This window comes from Quercus lobata, chromosome 4, assembly GCF_001633185.2.
Source record: "Quercus lobata isolate SW786 chromosome 4, ValleyOak3.0 Primary Assembly, whole genome shotgun sequence".
NCBI classification, from domain to species: domain Eukaryota; kingdom Viridiplantae; phylum Streptophyta; class Magnoliopsida; order Fagales; family Fagaceae; genus Quercus; species Quercus lobata.
The window spans coordinates 49730736-49753191 of record NC_044907.1 but is presented as its reverse complement, the minus strand read 5'-3'; the positions used below and the strand labels follow the sequence as shown (position 1 = coordinate 49753191).

Sequence of the window (22456 nt, the reverse complement as noted above, 5' to 3'; positions counted from 1 at the left end):
AACTCTCTAGCTGCATTAATATGGAGGTGATACCTGAATAGTGGTCAAGCAGCCTTACAGCTACTAGTTGATGGTTCTGGGAGGTGTTGGATGGGATAAGAAGGAGTTCCTAGAATCTAACTTACACGTGTATAGTAAGGATGATACCAAGATTGTAGTATATAGCATAGGAAGATGGCCTAAAGAGGGGGGTCGAAAAAAATCAAGAAATCTGGGTAATAATATTGTGAACTCTTGTAACTTTGTTAAAGAAAACAAGATATTACAACATAGACTTCTCAAGCAGTGCCGAGGACAGATTTTTTTATTTTATTTGTGTTTAACAATCTTAATTCAGCAACTTTTATTGTCTTTCTTCTGGAGTAGGACTAGTTCTTTCACCCACGCTCTATAAATTTATTGTTTGAGTTTATTGGGCTAAAACTCAACCCTATACTAGGTACAATCCAAATTCAGTCCTTACAACACGTATTCTGTGGTAGAAACCCTAGTTTTTTTTTTAATTTTTTTTTTTATGTGTGTAAATAAAATAATCAATAGGGAAATTTTAGTAATTTTAAATGCATAATTAGGTTGGATATGAGTATATGAGGTATAAAATACAAACTCTTTCCAAACAATTATAGTCTTAACAACTTTAAAAATTCAAAAAGTTTGGAAGCACAGGCTCTTGCACATACTTTGTCACATCTAATACAAATATCAAGTGAAGATTGAATTAATTTTCACAAGTATCAATGGTGGTCCCCATATGTGAGGGATATAATCCAATAACACATTGACAAATGTCCAAGTTATGTTGAAGTGTGTGACAAGTTAAAAAACAATAAACATTCAAATTCAATTTGGATACCTCGCAGTTTTCGGTAGTTTATTGCATAGAGTACATTTGGTGAACTATAATAGACATGGTAATATAATAGTTTTCCAATGGTTTAGCTATTCGGTAGTTTGAGAGAGTGAGACTAACGTGAGAGAGAAAAAATTGATTTTTTAAAAATTTAGCTAAATTTTAGGAGTTTTAAAATTAGCAATTTTACATGTCTAACCATATTATTTAAACTTTCTATGCATATGAATTTGAGGGTACTTTGGGCATCTAAAATGAGGATTCTAAATAGGGGAATAGTATTATAGTTGAAAAAAAAAAAAAAAAACTAATCTCTCTTTCAAATTTAAAAAATATTAGTTTTTAGTAAATATAATTGTATGAGTAAGATATTTCCTAAAATATATTTTAAGTTTATTTCTAATATTACAACTTACAACCAAACTTATTAATAGGTTTAGTTATTGACAAAGTTTAGTTACAAAACTAGCTATAGTCTAAAGTTACAAATTTACTCAATAAAATAAATATTACTACATATTTTAAAAATCTAACTATTGAATTGCATATTCTTTATGTTCTTAATATACAAGTCAAATTCTGTGTCAATTGGATATTATTTATTATATGATTTATAAGCTTATATTTTATGTATAATTTTAAACTAAAAAAACTTGCAATTTAAACAATTTATTGATGACATTGCTATTGATCTTTAATTTTCTAAAATTTTTGCAAGCATAGAAGATATAAGAAAAATATATAATCTAATGGTGGATTTGTCAAAATTTACCTCCAATAGAAAGATATTGAGTTAGGATACAACAAATTTAGTAACTAAATTTCATTATTTAATTATTCTATTATAACACTTTTAATTCTTAGTAATAAAGATTACCATTTATGTGATACCCCAATTTGATTGATTGTATGATGTGTGGAGGTGTGCGATGCGTTGTTATGAATACCGTTTCGGACCCTGTTTCGATTTGTCTAGTAGAATGAAATATTTCGGTACTGGCCTATTTCGACATACTGTTTCAAGGTGTTTCGGGTTTCCTAAAATAAATAAATAAATATATATATATATATATTCTTATACAATATAAAATTAGAAATTCAAAGAAGTAAATAACTAAATAAATATCAAATAATACAAATTATTTAATCTTAAGTCTTAACATAAAAAAATGTATTACAAATTTTTATTTTTATTTAGTTAAATAATAATACAAGTTAATGAAATAAATATTAAAAAAAATGCTTAATGAACTGATCAAAATCATCTTATTAGTTTTTTTTCTTCTTACTCTTCTCTCTTTTTTCGGATTTACTTTTTCTTTTCCCTGAATAACCCACTAGTGCTACATTTATCATTGAGATTGTGTGAAACTTAAGCTACCTACCACGTCTGCCATGCATATCCCAATAATATAATTAAAAAAATAGATAAAAGCATTGGAAGTAACAGATGGTTCAATAAAAAAGTAATAAAATTGTTTAAATATCTTCTCTCATTTATTACCCTACCTACCCCACAGCCCATTCTGCATATTTCAAGTTCAAAATCTTGTCTCTCTCAAAACTTTGAAGAACAATGGAGAACTGACCGAAACAGCACTCCTTTTGCTCGTTGCTTCTGTCTTGACGCCGAATGCAGTTAAGCATGTATTAAACTTTTTTTTCCCTTTTGTTTTCTCTCTATCTCACACTAAGCACTCTCTCACATCACACCTATACCTCAAAACCTCTCTCTTCTCTCTCTATATTCAGACCCATAACTTCAACTCATGCCGGCCGAATCTTGTATTTCGGCCGAAATTGACCGAAACAGCCCGGAACACCCGAAACTCACCGGAACAGGCCGAAATTTGATCCGAGGTGGAACAGGGGGGACTATTGTTCCAGTTTATATGCCGGTACGAAATTTTCCGGCCATTCCGGCCGGAATGGAACGGAATTAATAACACTGTGATGAGTCCCACATCGGTATTTACTAGGTAGATCTGGGCTTTATTAACAACTATAAGGAGTCTCATTTGTGACTAATCCTTTTGAGATATAGCGCAGATGTGACTAGCACTTTTTCTTGGGTCATTACAATTTATGTCATAATCGTCTGTCAATGTTTATCAATAGACATAGTTTTTTGTAACTTTTATGTTAAATGTGTGACAAAAATCTAGAAACTAGCTTATTAGTTATTCCTTAAAAAAACAAAACAAAACAAACTAAAGACACGTTTGGTACACTAAATGTGAATTACAATAGCAATGGTAGTTTTTATTAGTGGAAATAAAATGTGTTATGATGAAATAACCAAACATATTCATTAGTTTGGTTGGTTTTTTATTTTTTTTATTTTTTTGTAAATAGTAATACTTATTAAAATATACACTAAAATAGTAATATTAATGTTTTAAACTAGGTTTATAATACGTTACATAATCAGAGTATAACTACAAAATGGTCTAACCATTGTAGTTGTAAACTGGGGTTAAAAACAGCGGATACTAGATACACAACCAACGTGGGATAAAATTTATTAGCTTGGTTGTAAGTTGTTGCATTACAATAAAACTTAAGATCTATTTTAAGAAATATCTCGCTTATACAATTATATTTCTTAGAAAATAATATATTTTAAATTTGAGAGAGATGAGTTATTTTTTGATTTTTTTTTTTAATTTCCATAATTGTTTTGTAGATATGGAAAGTTTGTTTATTTGAAAATATATTAATGTTATAAATTATTACACTTACTCTTAGAGAGAAATAGTTATTCCTAATTTTAAAGAATTGTTATTTATAAAAAATTATTATTCCCTATAATAAAAACATAACCAAACTACTGAACAGCTAAACCATAGGAATAGTTATTACATTACAGTGTCTATCATAGTTTACCAAACATGCCCTAAAAGTTAGATTATTTGAAAAACAAAAAATAACTGAAATAATAGTAAACCCAAATAGGACAATCAATTAAGGGGCATTTAATGGGTCTATTTAAGAGAAGAATAAACAACCATAATAAATTTGCACATGTAAACCAGTAAATTATCTATAAATGAATCTTATTTTATTTTTTAAAAATTGGCAATATCACTTTGCACCCTTGACATAATAGTAGTCACTTCATAATTATAAGTTCTTGTGGAAGAGGTAAAGGTCGGAGTTCAAGTCTCCAAAAGAGAAACTTTACACCCATGTACACTTAGATTAGACTAAAATAAGATTTTAATCTCAAGAAAAAAAAAGGGCATTAAAACCTTGTTGTTGAACATTTATTAAAAAAATCTTGGAAATAAATCATTAGTTTGAACGCATAACTTTATTGTGATTATGTCTTTTTGTGTGTGTGTGTGTGTGTGAAAGAGATTGTCTTTTTTCTTTTTCTTTTTTTCTAGAAAAAATTTTAATAATAGTATTTAATAAAATATTAAATGCATTTTAGCTTTTACTTGTAGAACACACTTGACAACATAAATGATTCATTAAAGCAATACAAACTTTCTCCAAAACCAAAATCTTTAGCCAATTACAACCAAACTTAGCAGGTTGAGCTTGTGGATAGAGAAGGATAAAGTATCTTGTATAGAATGATACCAAGTTATTCGTATTAAAATAAAATTAACGAGAAATATGAGTGTCAAAATAACTATCTACTGACACATGTCTTTTATTTATTAGTGATGTTATTTTTGCAGACATATCTCATTTTTTGGATTTTGATACCATTGATAGGGTATCGTTTGATACTAAATACCTTCTCGCAAAATAGACTAGCTTTACTTAGTAATGACAGAATTGTGTTTCAAAATTCAACAAATGCATTGACCTCCCGCTATATTATAGGAGAAACCCAGCTTCAAACAGAATATACGTAACCCTGTGAAAATATTAGCAAACGATGCCTTCCATATTTACACTTTCCTAATCCTATTCCAGTCCATTTCAAGCACTATGCCACTATGCTTCCTTATTTATACCCATCTTCAATCTTCTAAACTGCAGTTAGTTTTTTAGTTTTTTCTGTAAGTTCTTTCTCTTATTGCTTTTTTATCTGTCCCTTCTTTTCCTGTGACTTGCTGGTAGTTTTATTTTCCACATACTTCTTGGGTTTTCATAATCATATTTTTCTTTAGCTTCCATAAAATGTGAACTTAGAAACAAAACCATGATTTTTCAATGACTTTTTATATTCACGTATACATTTTTTATTTTATACAAAATAGAAATTCTATTCTAGTTTAATCTAAGTATATATATATGTGAAGCTCTTTTTTGAAAACTTGAATTTCGACCCTTCTTCCATCCTTACCCCAAGAACTTTGTACTTGTAGAGTTACCATTACGCGTGATGGTAACCACGATACATTTGGATACAATGTTAATGGTTCTTGGTTTATTGTTGGTCTCCTATATCACCTTTCATTCTTTATTTTCGCAGGACTTGTAGGGGGACAAAATGGCAAGAATTTCAACCCCCTTCCTGGGATTTTTGATTTTAGTATTATGTTGCTATGCATCCAACATGGCAAAAGTGACAGGATACACGGCATACACAGACCCGAACCAGCCAATTCGTATTAGGATCAGGGATCTCATGATGAGAATGACTCTTCAAGAAAAGATTGGTCAGATGGTCCAAATTGAACGTGCCAATGCCTCTGCTGAAATCATGAATAAATTCTTTATTGGTGACTGAATGACTTCTATTATTGCATTGCTTGAATTGCTTGAGCAATAATTTCAGGAATTGTGTTTTTGAGATTTAATAAATTGAAAAAATTGGCATTGCTATATATAGGAAGTGTATTAAGTGGTGGAGGGAGTGTCCCTGCTCCTATGGCTACTGCACAGCAATGGATTGATGCAGTGAACGATTTTCAGAAAGGGGCTATGTCCACTCGTCTTGCAATCCCTATGATATATGGAATTGATGCTGTTCATGGCCACAACAATGCGTACAATGCAACCATTTTTCCTCATAATGTGGGCCTTGGAGTGACCAGGCAAGTGCATGATCAACATGATTTTTTTGGATTAGTTTTTTTCACTGAAAGTATATTTGCTAGAAGTTAACAAAAATATAATTATACCTAAAAAAAGAAGTTTTGAATGCTCTACAAAAACAAATAAATTATAAATTAAAAGAAAAAAAAGCTAATCAAAACTCACTTGAAAATTTCAAAATGCATATATAATCAATATTGGATAAAACTAGGCATGCATTTCATTTATATATTTATATATTAAGATGATTCAAAAAGTTAATTATGATCTCAAAAAAGTTTTAAAATGACTCTAATATAATTAGATAATCTTTATTCCTAAAAAATAAAAAATAGGGTTAAAATTGTAATTCAACTTAAAAATAGAAAACTACTAAAGAAACTTCTTTCTTAAGAATTAAGAATTAGCACACACTTTCTATTTAAATATATCTTACATAGGTTTGATACATTTTCCCTTAAATATTAACACACACTAAACCTATAAGTTTACTCATTTTCAAAATCCTAAATTTTAGTTTTTTAAAAAGTCTTTCCTGTATAACCTTACTGAAAATTTCAAAATGCATATATAATCAATATTGAATAAAACCAAGTATGCATTTCATTTATATAATCAATATTGGATAAAACTAGGTATGCATTTTATTTATATCTCTATATATTTTCTCTATATATTAAGATGATTAAAAAAATTAGTTATGACTTTAAAAAATGTTTAAAATGATTCTAATATAATTAGATAATCCTTATTCCTAAAAAAAAAAAAAATAGAGTTAAAACTGTAATTCAACAAAATTTAAAAACAAAAAACTACTTGAGAAACCTTTTTCTTAAAAATTAGCACACACTTTCTATTTAAATATATTTCACACACGTTTGATACATTTTCCCTTAAATATTAGCACACACTAAACCCATTGGTTTACTCATTTTCAAAATCCTAAATTTTAGTTTTTTAAAAATCCTTTCCCATGTTACCTCACTTAAAATTTTAAAATGCATATATAATCAATATTGGATAAAACCAGGTATGCGTTTCATTTATATCCCTGCATTTATCTCTATACTAGCCTCATTACATATGCTTTGCATGTGCGATGAGGCTTTTTTTTTTTTTTTTTTTGGGTTTAGTGTCATAATTTCCTCTTAAAAAAAAAATTGAATAAGTTTATTTTGAAGACATATATTAATAGAAAAGTGTTATATTTTGTAAGTATTTTAAGTGGAGTTGGAATTATATTTTTACTGTGTCATCCTCAAGTTTTTTCTCTATTAAAGTTAAAGTTTTGGGGTATTTTTGAAACACATAAAAGTTCAGTCCAAAATGGAGAATTTTCTTATAGTTAGTATAGATATTAAGAGATTCAAAAAATTAGTTATGACTTCAAAAAAAAGGTTAAAAATGCCTCTAATCTAATTAGATAATTATTATTCCTAAAAAATAAAAAATAAGGTTAAAATTGTAATTCAAAAACTGAAAACTATCAGAGAAACTTTTTTCTTAAAAATTAGAACACACTCTCTATTTAAATATATTTCATATACGTTTGATACATTTTCCTTTAAATATTAGCACATACTAAATCTATCAGTTTACTCATTTTCAAATTCCTAAATTTTAGTTTTTAAAAAATCATTTCTTGTGTAACCTCACTAACAATAGATAAATTCAAATTGAAAAATTATGATATTAAACTCCAAAAAAAAAAAAAAAAAAAAGTCTCATCATACATGTAAAGCGCGTGTGCTGAGGCTAGTGTATTTTAATTCTTGTTTTTCAAAATTTTATTATAAATCTGCTTGTATAATATTAATGGTAATTTTATTTTAGGATGACTTAGATATCAGAACAACTCTACCCCTTTCTGACTCATCAGATACTGATTTTGCATTTAATTATTGTTATTCTGCTAGCTATGTATCCTATATTGATTGAGGTTCACAGTTAATTTTATTTTTTATTTTTTAAAATATGAGTATTTTAGCCTTATAAGAAATGCATTGCTTTTAGTTTTTAAATACAATGTTTCTGTTTTGTATTCAACATGTAAACTGATAATAAGATCAATCCACTATTCTGTGGTACTCCACAATGCATGAATTAAACTTCTTATGCACATTCTGTGATCTACTGTAGAGATCCTGACCTTATAAGGAGGATCGGGAGTGCAACTGCACGTGAAGTTCGAGCCACTGGAATTCCTTATACATTTGCTCCATGTGTTGCGGTAAGTAAAAATTTCTTCATAGAAATGGACTCTATATAGAAGAAAACCTTAATAACTGAATTTCGCTCTTTTTTTTCTACTTTCTTAAACATAATATCTTTCCTTAAAGTTTAGTACAGGAACAATTTTTGTCTCTAAAATTTAAATTGATATAAAGAAACAAATACACACCCAAACAAGGGAGAAGGAAATAAGTTTTTAACAAAGTCTTTTAGGAACTAAAGTTGATCACTTTACGTTAGACTAAAAGAAATAATTTTACTAAAATCACTCGTGTGGTAAACTTTTATTTTATTTTATTTTATTTTAGTACATGAGCAATTCTTTTTTCATCAATGCTATATTCTCTGTTGAATAATGCAGGTCTGCAGAGATCCGAGGTGGGGTCGATGCTACGAGAGCTACAGTGAGGACCCCAAGATTGTCAAAATGATGACTGAGATCATCTCAGGGTTGCAAGGAGAACTCCCTAATAATTCTTATTTCTCCCATCCATATATTGAAGGAAAGTAAGAATCAGTGTCTCCTTTACTTTACTTTATTTGATCTTTGTTTCAAAGATGGTAAATTCAAAATTTTTGTTTACCAAAAAAAGAAAGAAATCAATAGCCACTAGTGCCAAATATATGTGAAATCCATACCAATGTTTATGATTGCATTGCATACAGGAATAAGGTGGCAGCTTGTGCAAAGCACTATGTTGGTGATGGAGGCACAATGAAGGGCATTAATGAAAATGACACCATTGTTACCCCGCGAGTATTGTTCGGCATCCACATGCCTCCTTACTATATTTCAATCATTAAGGGTGTTTCTACTATCATGGTATCCTACTCGAGTGTGAACGGAGTGAAGATGCATGCAAACGAAAGGTTGGTGACTCGGTTTCTTAAGAAAAGACTCCATTTTGAGGTAATTTCTAATTTATTATTAGTAATTTTTATTAAATTATTGTCAATTTTAATTCATAAATCTTATAACCTGACATGACTATGAATAGATTATTGACACCTCAATAATATTATAATAAATTAATTTCTTAATTTTTCTTTTGTTTTGTATTTAGTTAGAAGTTGACATTTTGGTCTATAAAGTTTATATAGTAAAATTTGTAATATTTTATCATTCTCTTACAAAATTTATACATGAGAATATTTCTAATTGAATTATGGGTTGAACCTTTCAGGGTTTCGTCATCTCAGATTGGCAAGGACTTGACAGGATTACCTCTCCACCACATGCAAACTACACATATTCTATTCAAGCTGCAATTCTAGCTGGAATTGACATGGTCAGTTACAAAATTCAGCTAAAGATTTCTTCAAGTCATGTGCATGGTTACCCAAATTTTTTTTTTTTTTGGGTTAAACTGAGTGCCTACAATTATTCCTATATCATTGGAAACCTTTGTGTAGTATTGCAAATATTTTCTAATTTTTTACAAATTTATGACAATGAGTCTTCAAAATTTAGGTACACCATTATGAGAATTTTTTTTCCTTATCCATTAATGGTTGGGAAGTGGTAAAACACGTTTTTGCTTTGTTTGAATCTGCAAGGATTTTTTATTTTTATTTTTTTAGAGCAGAGAAAAAAGAATTTTATATCATTGTTACATATGATATGTAATGGCACCCACGTGTAGGACCTACTATCTAGTGAGTGCCGATAAATTTCTAACAGCGACACCAAATACCAATCCCGAGAAGAGTATACTGTCAAATTGATGTAATTAAGAAGAATATTAGAATCATTCAAAAACCCCCTGAGGCCTTCTTCTTACATCTATTTTCACTACCCTAAATAGTAGCATGAAAATCTAGAAACGTTTTTTTTCACATATATACCGATATTTGTCTTAAAAATTGCTGTGGTTGAGAGAGATGCCTGATTTCATATTTGTTGCAGGTCATGGTTCCTTACAATTACCCAGAATTTATTGATGGCTTGACCGATCTGGTTAATAAGAATGTCATTCCCATGAGCCGAATAGATGATGCCGTAAGTAGGATCTTGCGGGTTAAGTTCACCTTGGGTCTCTTTGAGAACCCTATGGCTGATAACAGTCTAGCTGATATGCTTGGAGCCCAGGTTAGCTACTTAATATCCCAAACTAATCGCTTTTTTTTTTTTTTTTTTTTTTTTTTTTTTTTTCCATATATGTTCTTTTTTGTTAATCATATACCTAATTTTAGAGGGTCTTCAACCCTTACCTTATCCTCTACCATAAGAAAGTGTCATTTGAGCTAGGAATACACTATAACAAAATGTATTTTTGGTGATGAGGAAAATTTTTCATCACCAAAGCTAACATATAGTATAAAAAAATGAAGTATCTCAAAAAAAAAAAAAAAATATATATATATATATATATAAAATTATATATATATATATATATATATATAAAATGAATAACTTTTGGTAAACTTTATAATTTATAATTTCTTTATTTAACCTGGTTAATTTTTCAATGAGCTTTAATTTCCTTTTTTATTTATATAATAACTATTAAAATATATAATTCATTATTATTATTTTTTTTGTTTTTAATAATTTGATTGTTGGAGAGAAAAAATTTGAATCCTGAATATCTTTATTGGAAATATAATAAAATGCTAACTAATTGAGATATAAAACTCTTAGTTATAATTCACTATCTAATTCGTATATAGTCTATAGTTTTGACATAAATGTCTTGTTATATTTTGTATTGGCTAACTCTTGGTCACGTTCCATGTGTTCATTAGGAAAATAGAGATATTGCTAGGGAAGCTGTGAGGAAATCTCTTGTTTTATTAAAAAATGGAAAGCCTACGTATGCTGGGGGTGTTTTGCCCCTCATCAAGGAACAGCCAAAGATTCTTGTTGTTGGAACTCATGCAGACAACTTGGGCTATCAATGCGGTGGATGGACAATCGAATGGCAAGGACTCAGTGGCAATGACCTCACAATTGGTAAATATATACTACCAATGCTATACAATTTATTTTCCCCAATGGTCTACTTTCTTACTATATATATTCTTTTCAATTAGATTTGTGTGCAAATTTTAAGTCATATGAACTATTTTCTCCACACAAAAAAAGGGCTATACGAACTATACCCATTAGCATGTGGTCTTAGATGTGTGCTTGGTGACTTTGTGTTTGTAGCTAAGTTCATATGGAGAAATATTTAAAAAGGGAGCAAATTTTACTTTTCACTCTAATCTTTCATATGAATTATAATGTCCCTACCCCAAATGTTCAATTCTCCCAATTAATCCCATCATTTGAGAATTGTTGTAATGTCCATTCTAAATTGAGGTTTATCTTGGACGGAAAATTGCACTCGTGAACAATACATGAATTCCAGGTCTACTCATTGAATAAAGTCGACTTAAAAGAATTAAAATAACTAAATTTCCATCATATGAAAATTGACCATGAGGCCAATAAATTGAACCCTAGAGTAAATTTCCAACACAGATTGTGAATAATTTGTAAAACTTGGCCAATTGGCAAGATTTTAGGTTGAAGAAAAGCATTTTTGCATCTTGAGGTATGTGTGTTTTGCTTCAGCTAGGGGTGTCCAACAAAACCGTGATCCGACCAACCCGCCCAAACCCGTCCGATCCGGCTCGACAACCGTCCGACCCGATGCCGGTGATGGTCGGCGGCGGATCTCGGCCTCTAGAACCCGAAAACGGCGGGTCGGTTGGCGGGTTTTCTCTCCAAAACCCGAAGAAACCCGATCGAACCGAGATCTAAGCATTTCCAGAAGAAGTTTTTTAGATTCGGAGAGATCTCAGCCATTTCCGGCGAGATCTCAGCTAGATCCATGGAATCTTCACCGGATTTGGCGAGATCTCACTAGATCTGGCAAGATTTCGCCGAACCTGATGAGATTTCGACAAATCCGAAGAAAATCCAGCGAAAATCCGGCGAAAATATCACTGAAATTTCGCCGATTTCGCCGTTAAAGTGCCGGAATTTGGCCGATTTTCAGATTTCCAACTCCGACCGAACCGACCGCCCTCTGTTGAACGTTTGATCCGCCCGATCCGATCAACCACACGGTCGGCGGCGGGTTGAAATTCCGACCATCCGATCTAGTCGGGTCGGTTCCGGGTTGGGCACAAACCCGACCCGTGGACAAGCCTAGCTTCAGCAGAGATTAATAGGAATTATTTGTTTACTACAAAAAAAAGGTCCTATAGCCGCGTTTTTAGGACTTGTATTTGGTTCTCAATTTGATTTAATAGGGCTTGTATCCATTTGATGTGTGTGTGTTGTGTCTCTATTTTAGTTGTGCTTGTATTTGTGTGATATATATATATATATATATATATATATGTCAATCAATTTTCGTCCATTTTTAAATGTCTTTTGTGACTATGCAAATAATGATCGCTTTTTGGAATATGTTCATGGTAGCTTATAATGTTATGGTTAGGGTATGCATTGCATGATTTGTTTTCGAGTGAATTTACTGAGATAGGATGACATTATTTTCTATGTATAATATGGGTATTTTGTGTATATAATGGTACTGATATATACCAATAATTAGTAGATAGAGTTGGGCTGCATGTGCATGCCTTACTGCTTTGTGTTTGTCATACATTTGTTGGGAAAAGATTCAAGAAATTGTTTGATATGATTTATGTGGTGATGAACCTTTTGATAGTTACTGTTTTTTATTTATTTTTATTTATTTAGTGATTTTTTGAAAACCCTCTATACCAATATAATTTCAATTTACTGTCTATCACTTGGTAGTAGGTGTTTGATGTAGTTATGAACTTGCCATTAAGTTACAACATAACATTTTAACATGAAACATCCTAACTCTATTTATCCATATTGGAAAGTGGGAACTAGTTGGTTCTTTTGGGGGGTGCTTTCATTGTTCACCATAAAAGAAAAAGTGCTCGCTTTAAGTGCCATTAATAAAAATAGATGATTTTCAAGTTTTCCAAATTAAATCCCTTTGCAATTACATTTGGTTATCCTCCAATAATTCAGCAATCTATCTCTTTGAAAGAACTACTTTTTTTATGACAGGAACCACCATCCTCCAAGGCATTCAAGAAACTGTTGACCCAAGCACCAAGGTGGAATTCATTGAGAACCCAGACCCTGCCACAGTGAGGTTCAGTTCTTTCTCATATGCTATTGTGGTAGTAGGTGAGAAACCATATGCAGAGACTAATGGTGATAATATGGACCTCACACTCCCCGATCCCGGACCAAGTATAATCAACAATACATGCAGCAATATCAAGTGTGTTGTAGTTGTCATCTCCGGGCGTCCCCTTGTGCTTGAACCATATCTTGAATCAATGGATGGTCTTGTGGCTGCATGGCTCCCAGGTACTGAAGGCAAAGGTGTGGCTGAGGTTCTTTTTGGTGATTATGGATTCACTGGCAAGTTGGCTAGAACTTGGTTTAGACGAGTTGATCAACTCCCAATGAATATTGGGGATCCAAACTATGATCCACTCTTCCCATTTGGATATGGCCTTACAACTGAACCAACAGTGCAAACGTAAACTACCATTATAGGAAGACGTTTTTTTTTTTTTTTTTTTTACATCATAAAGAAAGTAGACATGATTGTATCTTACAAAAGTTTCTAAATATGTGATTTTCTTGTCACCCATTTCTGTCCTATTTGCGTATTAAAAATTTTGCTTAGTATGTTCACTAAGTTGTTAATTGGGCATCACAATTAAACTAATTATCGAGTTAATTTTTAGATAATACTAAATATTTGAAATCAAGATATGGTATCATCGCATATCTTTAGTGCAATGGTTACTCCATAAGTATAAGTGCGTGTGGGGTGTGGAGGGTAAGAGCCGAGGTTCAAGTCTCTAGGAAGGAGTTTCACATATATATACATTTAGATTAGACTGGAGTAGAGTTTCCATCTTGTATAAAAAAAATAAATCAAGATATGGTTATAAATATTTGTAAATATTAATTAAATCATTTAAAAAATTACCACATTAATTAAACTTGGTTGTAATTTATAATAAATAGTTTCAAAAATACTCTAACAAAAATTCTACGGTAAAAATGCAATTTACCTACAAAGAAAATAAACCACTCACAAAATAACCACCAAAATTTGCGTGAGAAATCCTTTCACGTGAAGGGAAGAAGTATGGAATCAGCTCCGAACAAATCCATTATGAACAAATTAATTACAATGTATTCTTAAGTTGGAGTTAAAGGCCGAGTTTCACAATAAATACAAGAATATCAACTTCGAAGTGGCATCTCTACTCTAAATACTTGAACTTTCTCTAGTAATAGAATCCAAAAAATTAAATTCATTCCAGAGAAAAACTCAATTTGTGATCCTTATGTGTCTCTCAGCCAAAGAAAAAACTCTTATTTTTATTTGCTCTCCCACACATTCTTAGCACAAGTCTAAGACCCTATATAAAACATCAAATGGTAATCTTCTGCTAACACAATAAACAAACTCTCATAAATTTTTCTTCATTTTTGCACTCTACAAAAACTCAACACTCGACAAAGAGATCTCTTTGTGCTATCTCCCAAATGATTATGCTCTCTCTCTCTCTCTCTCTATTATATATGAGTGTCTTTCAACTGCAAAAAAAAAAAAAAAAAAAAAAAAAAAAAAAAATCAAATTACTCTTCAAAGAAACTTAGTCCATGTTATTTGTAAGAGTTTTTATCATTTCTCCAATAAAAAAAATAAACTCTTTACAATACTACCTATAAATAAGACTTCGACTTGTATGAATAGGATCCTCTCCATTTCACAGTTAAGGCTGCGTTTGGTTGGGTGTAAAATATTTTCAGGTATAAAATATTTTCGGGAAAGGAAAATATTTTCAAGTGTTTGATTGCATTATGAAAATTGTTCTAGAAAATGTTTTCATGTGTTTGGTTGCATTCTAAAAATGCTATTTTCCTACTAGTTTCTCACATTTTCTTACCAATTTTCTTAACTACCAAACAAATTTTATAATAGAAAATTGTAATATGTAAACTTTTAAAGAAACAAAAATCAAAACAAAACCATTCTCAATACACAAAACCATTTGGTCAAATTGAGAGAGAGGGAGGAGGAAGAGAGAGTGATCGCAAATCGAGGGAAAGGGAGAGGTAGATCGAGAAAAGAGTTCAGGCGTCAGGCTTCAGGCGAGAGATTGGTCTAGTGGCGGCAGGCTTCAGGCGGCGCTGAGATTGAGACGAAAAGAGTTCGATCTAGAGGGCGGTGGGACAATCTCACAGTGCGATCTCACGGTGCGATCTCCCTAGCGGGATCTTGACGGCGCGATCTTGCAGTGCGAGCTCTATGGCGCGATCTCGTGGCTAGATCTTGCCGGCGTGATCTCGCAGCGCGAGCTCTATGGTGCGATCTCATGGCTAGATCTTGCCGGCGCGAGCTCAACAGCGCGTCTAGGCTTGGGGCGGTGGTCTGAGCTCGACGGCGCGAGCCCGATCTCACTCTCTCTAGTCTCTCTTCGTGCTCTCTCTCTCTCTCTCTCTCTCTCTCTCTCTACGTGTCTGAGTCCGGAAATCATTTGTAGTGAAAATAGAAGTGTAAAATATTTTCCGGGTCAAAGCCATAAAACACACGGTTAACTGAAATTGTTTTCCGGAAAATTCTATTTTCCATGCGCAACCAAACACGCGGTGAGGTGTAAAATCATTTCTTGAAAATGGTTTTACACCAAAACAAACGCAGCCTAAGATTTTATTTCTTAAATCCAACAATGCATCGTCACTTTATTTAAAATTTTAAATAACATGACATTGAATGAATATTTCTTAAAATTTGTAGGAATAATATCTCTATAATCTAAACCATAAAATGAATCTATTTCAAATGAAAAAGATCCTATTACAACTTGTACTCTTTACTTGAGGCATTATTGTTTACCATTATTTTAATCTACCCATTCAAATTAAAGTAAGGAATTCAAATTCGTACCGTACAGGCTGGTACAACTGGAATTTGTACCATCATAAATATTGAACTGTACTAGATCATTTTGGCAAATTTCTATGTTTTTTGGCAATAAACTCGTTTTGGACTGGTACAGATTCAAGTGAGTTTTCTTTTTTTTTTTTTTTTTTGGTACTTGCAACACCTAGTCCACATTGTTGAAGTTTCAACCATCGTTGGTGAGAATGTTGTGAGACTTAGACGTTGAACTTAGCATCATCGTAACGACGTTTTTTCTTCTCCTTATATCTATTGCTCCTTGCCTCTTTGACATATTCTAAATACTATTTCAAACTCCATTTCAGTTTGTCCATTGGAACGAAACATTTCGGTATCAGCCTATTTTTGCATACCATTTCAGGGTTACTACTAAATCTATATATAATTTGGGTTCAAGTTACATTAAATGTAACTCTAAGTTATGTTATGCTATCCAATAACTTGTTATTGAGTTTATATTTTGAAAATCTTATCGTTGGATTACCTATTCTATGTGTTCCTACCATGCATGCCAATTTTCATGTCAATCGAATTTTATTTATCATTCGATCAAAAAGCTCATCTTTGATGCATTATTTTAAACTACCAAAACTTGAATTTAAACAATTGATTGAAGACATCACTATTGATATTTGATAATCTTGAAATTTTGCAAGCATGGAGAACATATGAAGATAATGTAATCTAACGGTAAATTTGCTAAAATTTGCATCCAATTAAAAAATATTAGATAATATAACATTGCATAAAGCTACACCATATTATATATTATATATATTGAAAATATTATATGCCTAAGTCTACATCGATCATATGATATTATACCATACCAAATTATTAATTGAAAAATCAATTAATGCATATTCTTAATATCACCATTACATAATATAAATATATAACATGTCATAAATAAGTAAAGAAAAAAAAATATTAATGAAGAAAAAAAATGCCATATGTGAATAAAGTAAATAAGAAAAACACATTATTATGAAAAATAATAATAAGATATCATATGTGAGATTTTGGAAAAAATTAATAATTCATTTATATACCGACTATCTCCATACCATGTGGAATTTAGTAGAATGGACTAAAACAAGTGGAATGGAGTAGAATGAGCCAGAATTTAGAATGAAGTGAAATATAAGAGTGGTTCATACCGGTTAATTAATTGGAATGAAAAATTCTAGCCATTTTGGGCCGAACAGAATGGAATTCCTAACTATGCTCTTTGTTTCTTTCTTCTTTTTTTCTTAATTTTATTTTTTTCTTCCAGTATTAAACAATGGGTTTAAGAAATGACTTAACTCTAAGTCTATGACAGTAAATGTATAGATTATACTAACGGACATTAACTTTATTTTACAGCTATATATATTTATATATCAATAAAATTCTCATAAATAAATAATGATTTTATCACTCTCATGCATTTTTCCCCCCAAAAAAGGACTTGTTTAAGGGGTGGTTGTATTTTATGAGGGGCTTTTCTCCTTTATATATATATATATATTTTTTTTTTTTTTTCATTTTTTCTTTTTTGGGTGCAGGTCATGTGACTCATGTCCAAATTATTTTAAGCCTATGTTCAAGTCTATTTGACTATCTAAGACAAAGTTCAGTCAAAAAAACTTGGACATAGGCATAGGCTTAAAATAATTTGGACATGACCTGCACCCAAAAAAGAAAAAATGAAAAAAAAAATATATATATATATATATATTTATATTTATATATAATTGCATTAAGCTTAAAACAATACACTGATATCAACTGCAGTGGTGGCACCATGTTGAAAGCAGGTGTTTCAAACTACAAATGAACCCCTTAACCTGAAGCAAAAAAAAAAAATAATATTTTAAAACTTTTTTTTTTTTGGGAACACCTAAAATAAAAATTTAAACACTCTTAACACTAAAAACTGATGAAAAAAGATAGGAAGGTCCATCAAGAAATTAAAAGATGCATAGCTATACGGTAAGAGGAGAAAAACATGAAGAAGAAGAAGAAGATAACAGAAATTCAGAAGCATGTTAGAGGAAGCTTAAGCCTGAAATTTTATTCTTTAACGTCTACACTTGAAACTTATTTGAGAAGGGAAACTAAAAAGTAAGATAGCTATTGAGATTTGGAAATAAAAAAGAGTAGTAATAAATGTGATATTCCATGGGTAGGTGATGGGTGTATAGTTTAAAGTTTAAAGGAAGCTTCCTTGAAGTTTCATAACTTACAAATATTCCTACATGTTTGTTTATTAACCAAAAATATCAGATTTGATATATATTTTTTTGAATAACCAATTTAATTAATTTTTTTTAGAGAGTTTTAACCTATGACGTCCGATCCTGATGATAGATCTTTATCATTAGACTAAGACAGCAATAAGTTTTTGGTGTAGGCGGGGATTGAACCCCAGATCTCTTATATAATCATCAGAGAATTTACCGGTTGAGCTAACTGGAATTCACAATTTAATCATTTTATATTATTATGAATTTTATTAAAAACATTATATTAAGTTCATTAATTTTATTTGCTAATAATAGCTTAATAATAATGATATAAATAGTAATATTTATCTTTTGAGAAAGCTAAACAAATCTTAAACTACTTAATTGCTTATAATTTGTTATTTATGAGAGGGGTATGGAGTTTACGGACCTATCAATGGGTAGTAATTTACTCTTTGTTTATTATATTATATGAGGCATGATATAGTAAAGAGTGAAGCCAAATATTATTTTTGATTGAATTGTTGAGTTGAATCCTTAATAGTCTAATGCTATAGACCCAAAAAAATAAAATAAATAAATAAATCAATAGTTAGAACAATTACAAAGTACTAATAAGTTGTTCAAATTGACCGCCCCTAAAATAAATTTTATGGAGCCACCACTGATTGATTGGCACCAAAATATTTTGTTTTTTTTTATCAAATCGGTCTTCAGTATGAAATTGACTCTTTTGATTCTAAGTCACCAAAACTCATTAACTTGTTAGGTTTCTTCAAATTGATAGACTTGTGAGTTGTGATTTGGGTCCTTATATGATTGATTCGGTGGTTAAGAGATAAAACAAGGACAAGAGGAAGGAGAAATATTTTTATTGAGAGAAACTAATTTTAAAATATTGAATAGGATCGAGATTCCACTATGCAATACTTTTGAAGGGTTCAAATAGAATGTTCCTTTTGGAACTTTCAATCTAGATGCTTGAATAAAAAAAAAAAAATATATGAAAAGCGTAATAAAAAAGTTAAAAATTTTATTGTGAGAAAATTGTACCATGCAATACCCTAGTGTATTGCACAATATCTCAATCCAAATAAATATAGTCTTATGGGGTTATGTCAAAGAAGTCAATTTTGTACAAAAAACTGTTTTGATTTACTCAGATAAATGAAATATTTCAGTATCGGTACTGGTATATCATTCAAGGTTACCACAATATTATATATAGACCTCAACAATCCTAAAAAAAAAAAAATTATATATAACCATACATTTAACTTATATTAATCAATATATTTAATTATTTTTTGGTGCAAGCCATGTCCAAATTATTATGTCCTAGTCTATTTAACTATCCAATGAAAAGTTGAAGAGAACCTACTTATGAAGGACATAATAGTCCATAATAAAAAAGATGGATCGTTCTTAAATGGAACTCACGTTTGGGCGAAGGCATGCTGCTAAAAAGTTTTTCACTCAAAAGTCAAAACAAGCGCTCTTATTCTGTACAATAAGTCTATAATCTCCATTAACTTTTCTGCTCAACTTGGCTTAGTCAACCACCAACATGCAAGCAGATTCAGATTTCAGGTAAATGAATTTCTCTTCTCCACTTCTATACTCAGATTTCATAGAATTAGCTAGTAGCTCAGTTTTTCTGTCTTTGGGCTATGTTAGAGAGAGAGAGAGAGATATCTCGAACTAATATATATAGATACATGCATCAGGAAAAGATAATAATGAATGTTTCCACAGAAAAAGAGATTTAAAAAAAAATGGTGTTCATGATGAGTTTGTTATGTATTTTCAAAGTACATATTTTGCAATTTGTGTCTAACTATTGCACTTGCACTGTTTCTTTGTACAATTTTCTTGGATTTATAATTTGAAAGGCTTCTAAGACTATATTGCCATTGTATAAGGAACCTTTATGGGGCTTCATATATAATTCTCTTCATGATTTTTCTTTTCTTTTTCTAATTCATTTTTTTCTCAAAGCTATTTGGCAAATGTTTTGAATTCATGGTAATTGGTAAATAGTTTTGTCTATGGTAGATTTCATTTGTTTCAAATGTTTCTTATGTACATGCACGTCAGGTGTTTTTTTATTTTTTATTTTATTTGTTGTAGATGTCTAACGTGCTGTGATTATAATTTAATTGTAAAATTGAATTGATAGACGCAGGACGAGACAGTATTGCAATCTTGTCTTTATGCCATTGAGTAAATGCCTCACGGTTAGTCTTCTCCTTGAACTTATTAGAGACTGTACTCGATCAGCTTTCTTGCTTAACTGTTATCAATTTACATAGTATTCTTTCCCTATGAATGCTTTAACTTTTTTGAGGGGTAAAAAAAACCTCCCATCTATAATTTCCATGAATTGCTTCACCATTTTGTTGTTTTAATTTTTATTTTCTTGATGTCACTTTCATTCACTGGAACAACTTGTAAATGTAAATCATTTACAATATTTACTTCCTTCTCCAGGAGTGTGTTTGATTTGTTGTACCTATCTAGTCCATTTGTTCTGACTTGCACGGAAATATTTTTACCCAAAAAATAAAAGAATAAAAAACTGCAAGGGAATATCTGAAGTTTAATGGTCTCACCATTTTCACAAAATCTTACAATTCCAAGTTACTAGTGCTGAAGACATTTAGATTAACTAACAGCTGCCATTCTTTGTATTTTCCTTGTTATATGAAGAGATTTTTCTTTGTTTCTCTTTATGCTTTTTTGTCCTCTTTATAAGATTTGAATCTGAATAAAAATTTGACAATCGCAACGCAATACATCTCTAAATCACTTCAGCCAATTTTCAAAGATAAAATAAATGAATAAATAAACTGCTAACCAAGTCTAAGAAAATATTCTTAGCTTGCATGCTAAAGATAACCTCGCCCAAAGACTAGGCAGTACTGCAGCCACATATTCCCTAAGAACATGCACATATTCCATTGTCTAACAGCATACAACACTCATCTTACGCAGAAATGGATCTCGCACTTGCCTGTAGGGTCCACATTCATATTACATGGTTGTTGTATATAACCATTACTCAAGATAATAAATCTTGAGCATCCCATTGAGGGACATGTTCGGAGCGGTAACGGAGTATGTTGAATTCAGGACAAGTCGGAAATATTTTACTAATACTAATGAGATTGCTCTAACATTAATGAGATACATATAAAATAAAAAGGAAAAAGGAGATCGTGCATCAAAGTACAAAGAGAGAACTAGCTAGACAAAAGTGTTTTGAAGATATTACTAAAATAAGTATAAAAAAAATTATGTTATAACTAGAAAAATAACATTGCATTATAGGTATAAGTTAAATATATATTAGATGATATGTGTATATATATATATATATACACACATTCGGTGGGGAAGACGAGGTGGGGTGTGCAACTCATCACCTCTCTTTGAGGTGGGGGAATCCCACGCGCGCAGCACGGAACGGGCAAAGGTGGGTCATGCGGGGCGGGTTATTTTTTCAATCTATACACAACAAAACGGCATGGTCGAACTCTAAAAATTTCAAGGCCATGATTGATAATACTTAGCTGATAATGATAAATTATGGTCTAAATTGTTACTAACCAATTTGACATGTTTGGGGGGTCTAGGCACTAAAAAAAAAGGTTTTATGGCCACGTTTTTAAAACGCGGCTATATGTCAAAAAAACGTGACTATAGACTATAGTTGCCTTTTTTTAAGCCGCGCTTTTTAGAAATGGGTCTGATGTTCGAGAAAATGCAAGTAGAATAATAGAATATCTCGCAACAGTTTAGTACCATTTGGGATTTTTTGGTGAATGTGAACGGTGATGCAAATCTGGATGTAGGACCTAACTCAATGATTCGAAAGATGTACACCACGTCCACACTACATGTGTAGGATCTATATATAGCTTTAAACAAACCTTTTTTTTTTTTTTTTTTTTTTTTAAATAGCCTTAAACAAACTTTAAATGCATCTAAGTTGCCATTCTGTATTGAATCAGGTGGCAACATATGGCTGACTTAAACAAAAGAGCAATACGTACAACACATGCATATTGTATCGGATCAGATAGATTGTAGCACGGCATGAAATTTTTTACGTGTTTTGCCACAATTTTTTCCCATATTTTGCTGAAATTGTCTATTATGATTAGTGGGGG

General features: G+C 31.0%; 1 protein-coding gene across 2 annotated transcripts; it reads left to right on the top strand.

Annotated features, from left to right (window-relative positions):
• Positions 1-2338: 2338 nt before the first annotated feature.
• On the top strand, positions 2339-13709 carry LOC115983871 (beta-glucosidase BoGH3B-like). Of its 2 annotated transcripts, XM_031106710.1 has the most exons (10): positions 2339-2748; positions 5283-5532; positions 5643-5847; positions 7988-8078; positions 8442-8587; positions 8747-8990; positions 9265-9369; positions 9987-10169; positions 10826-11033; positions 13125-13709. In XM_031106710.1, exons 2-10 carry the CDS (start codon positions 5301-5303, stop codon positions 13610-13612), a joined length of 1902 nt encoding a protein of 633 aa, XP_030962570.1. In that variant the 5' UTR covers positions 2339-2748; positions 5283-5300; the 3' UTR covers positions 13613-13709. The 2 variants fall into 2 exon arrangements, with proteins under 2 accessions (XP_030962570.1, XP_030962569.1); XM_031106709.1 differs by lacking the exon at positions 2339-2748 and having other exon boundaries at positions 5166-5532.
• The last annotated feature ends 8747 nt before the right edge of the window (positions 13710-22456 follow it).

Coding starts and splice junctions, on each gene's coding strand:
- LOC115983871 (XM_031106710.1), top strand. CDS start 5,301: ATGGCAAGAATTTCAACCCCCTTCCTGGGATTTTTGATTTTAGTATTA. Junction 5,533..5,642: donor CATGAATAAATTCTTTATTG/GTGACTGAATGA, acceptor TGCTATATATAG/GAAGTGTATTAAGTGGTGGA. Junction 8,079..8,441: donor CATTTGCTCCATGTGTTGCG/GTAAGTAAAAAT, acceptor TGAATAATGCAG/GTCTGCAGAGATCCGAGGTG.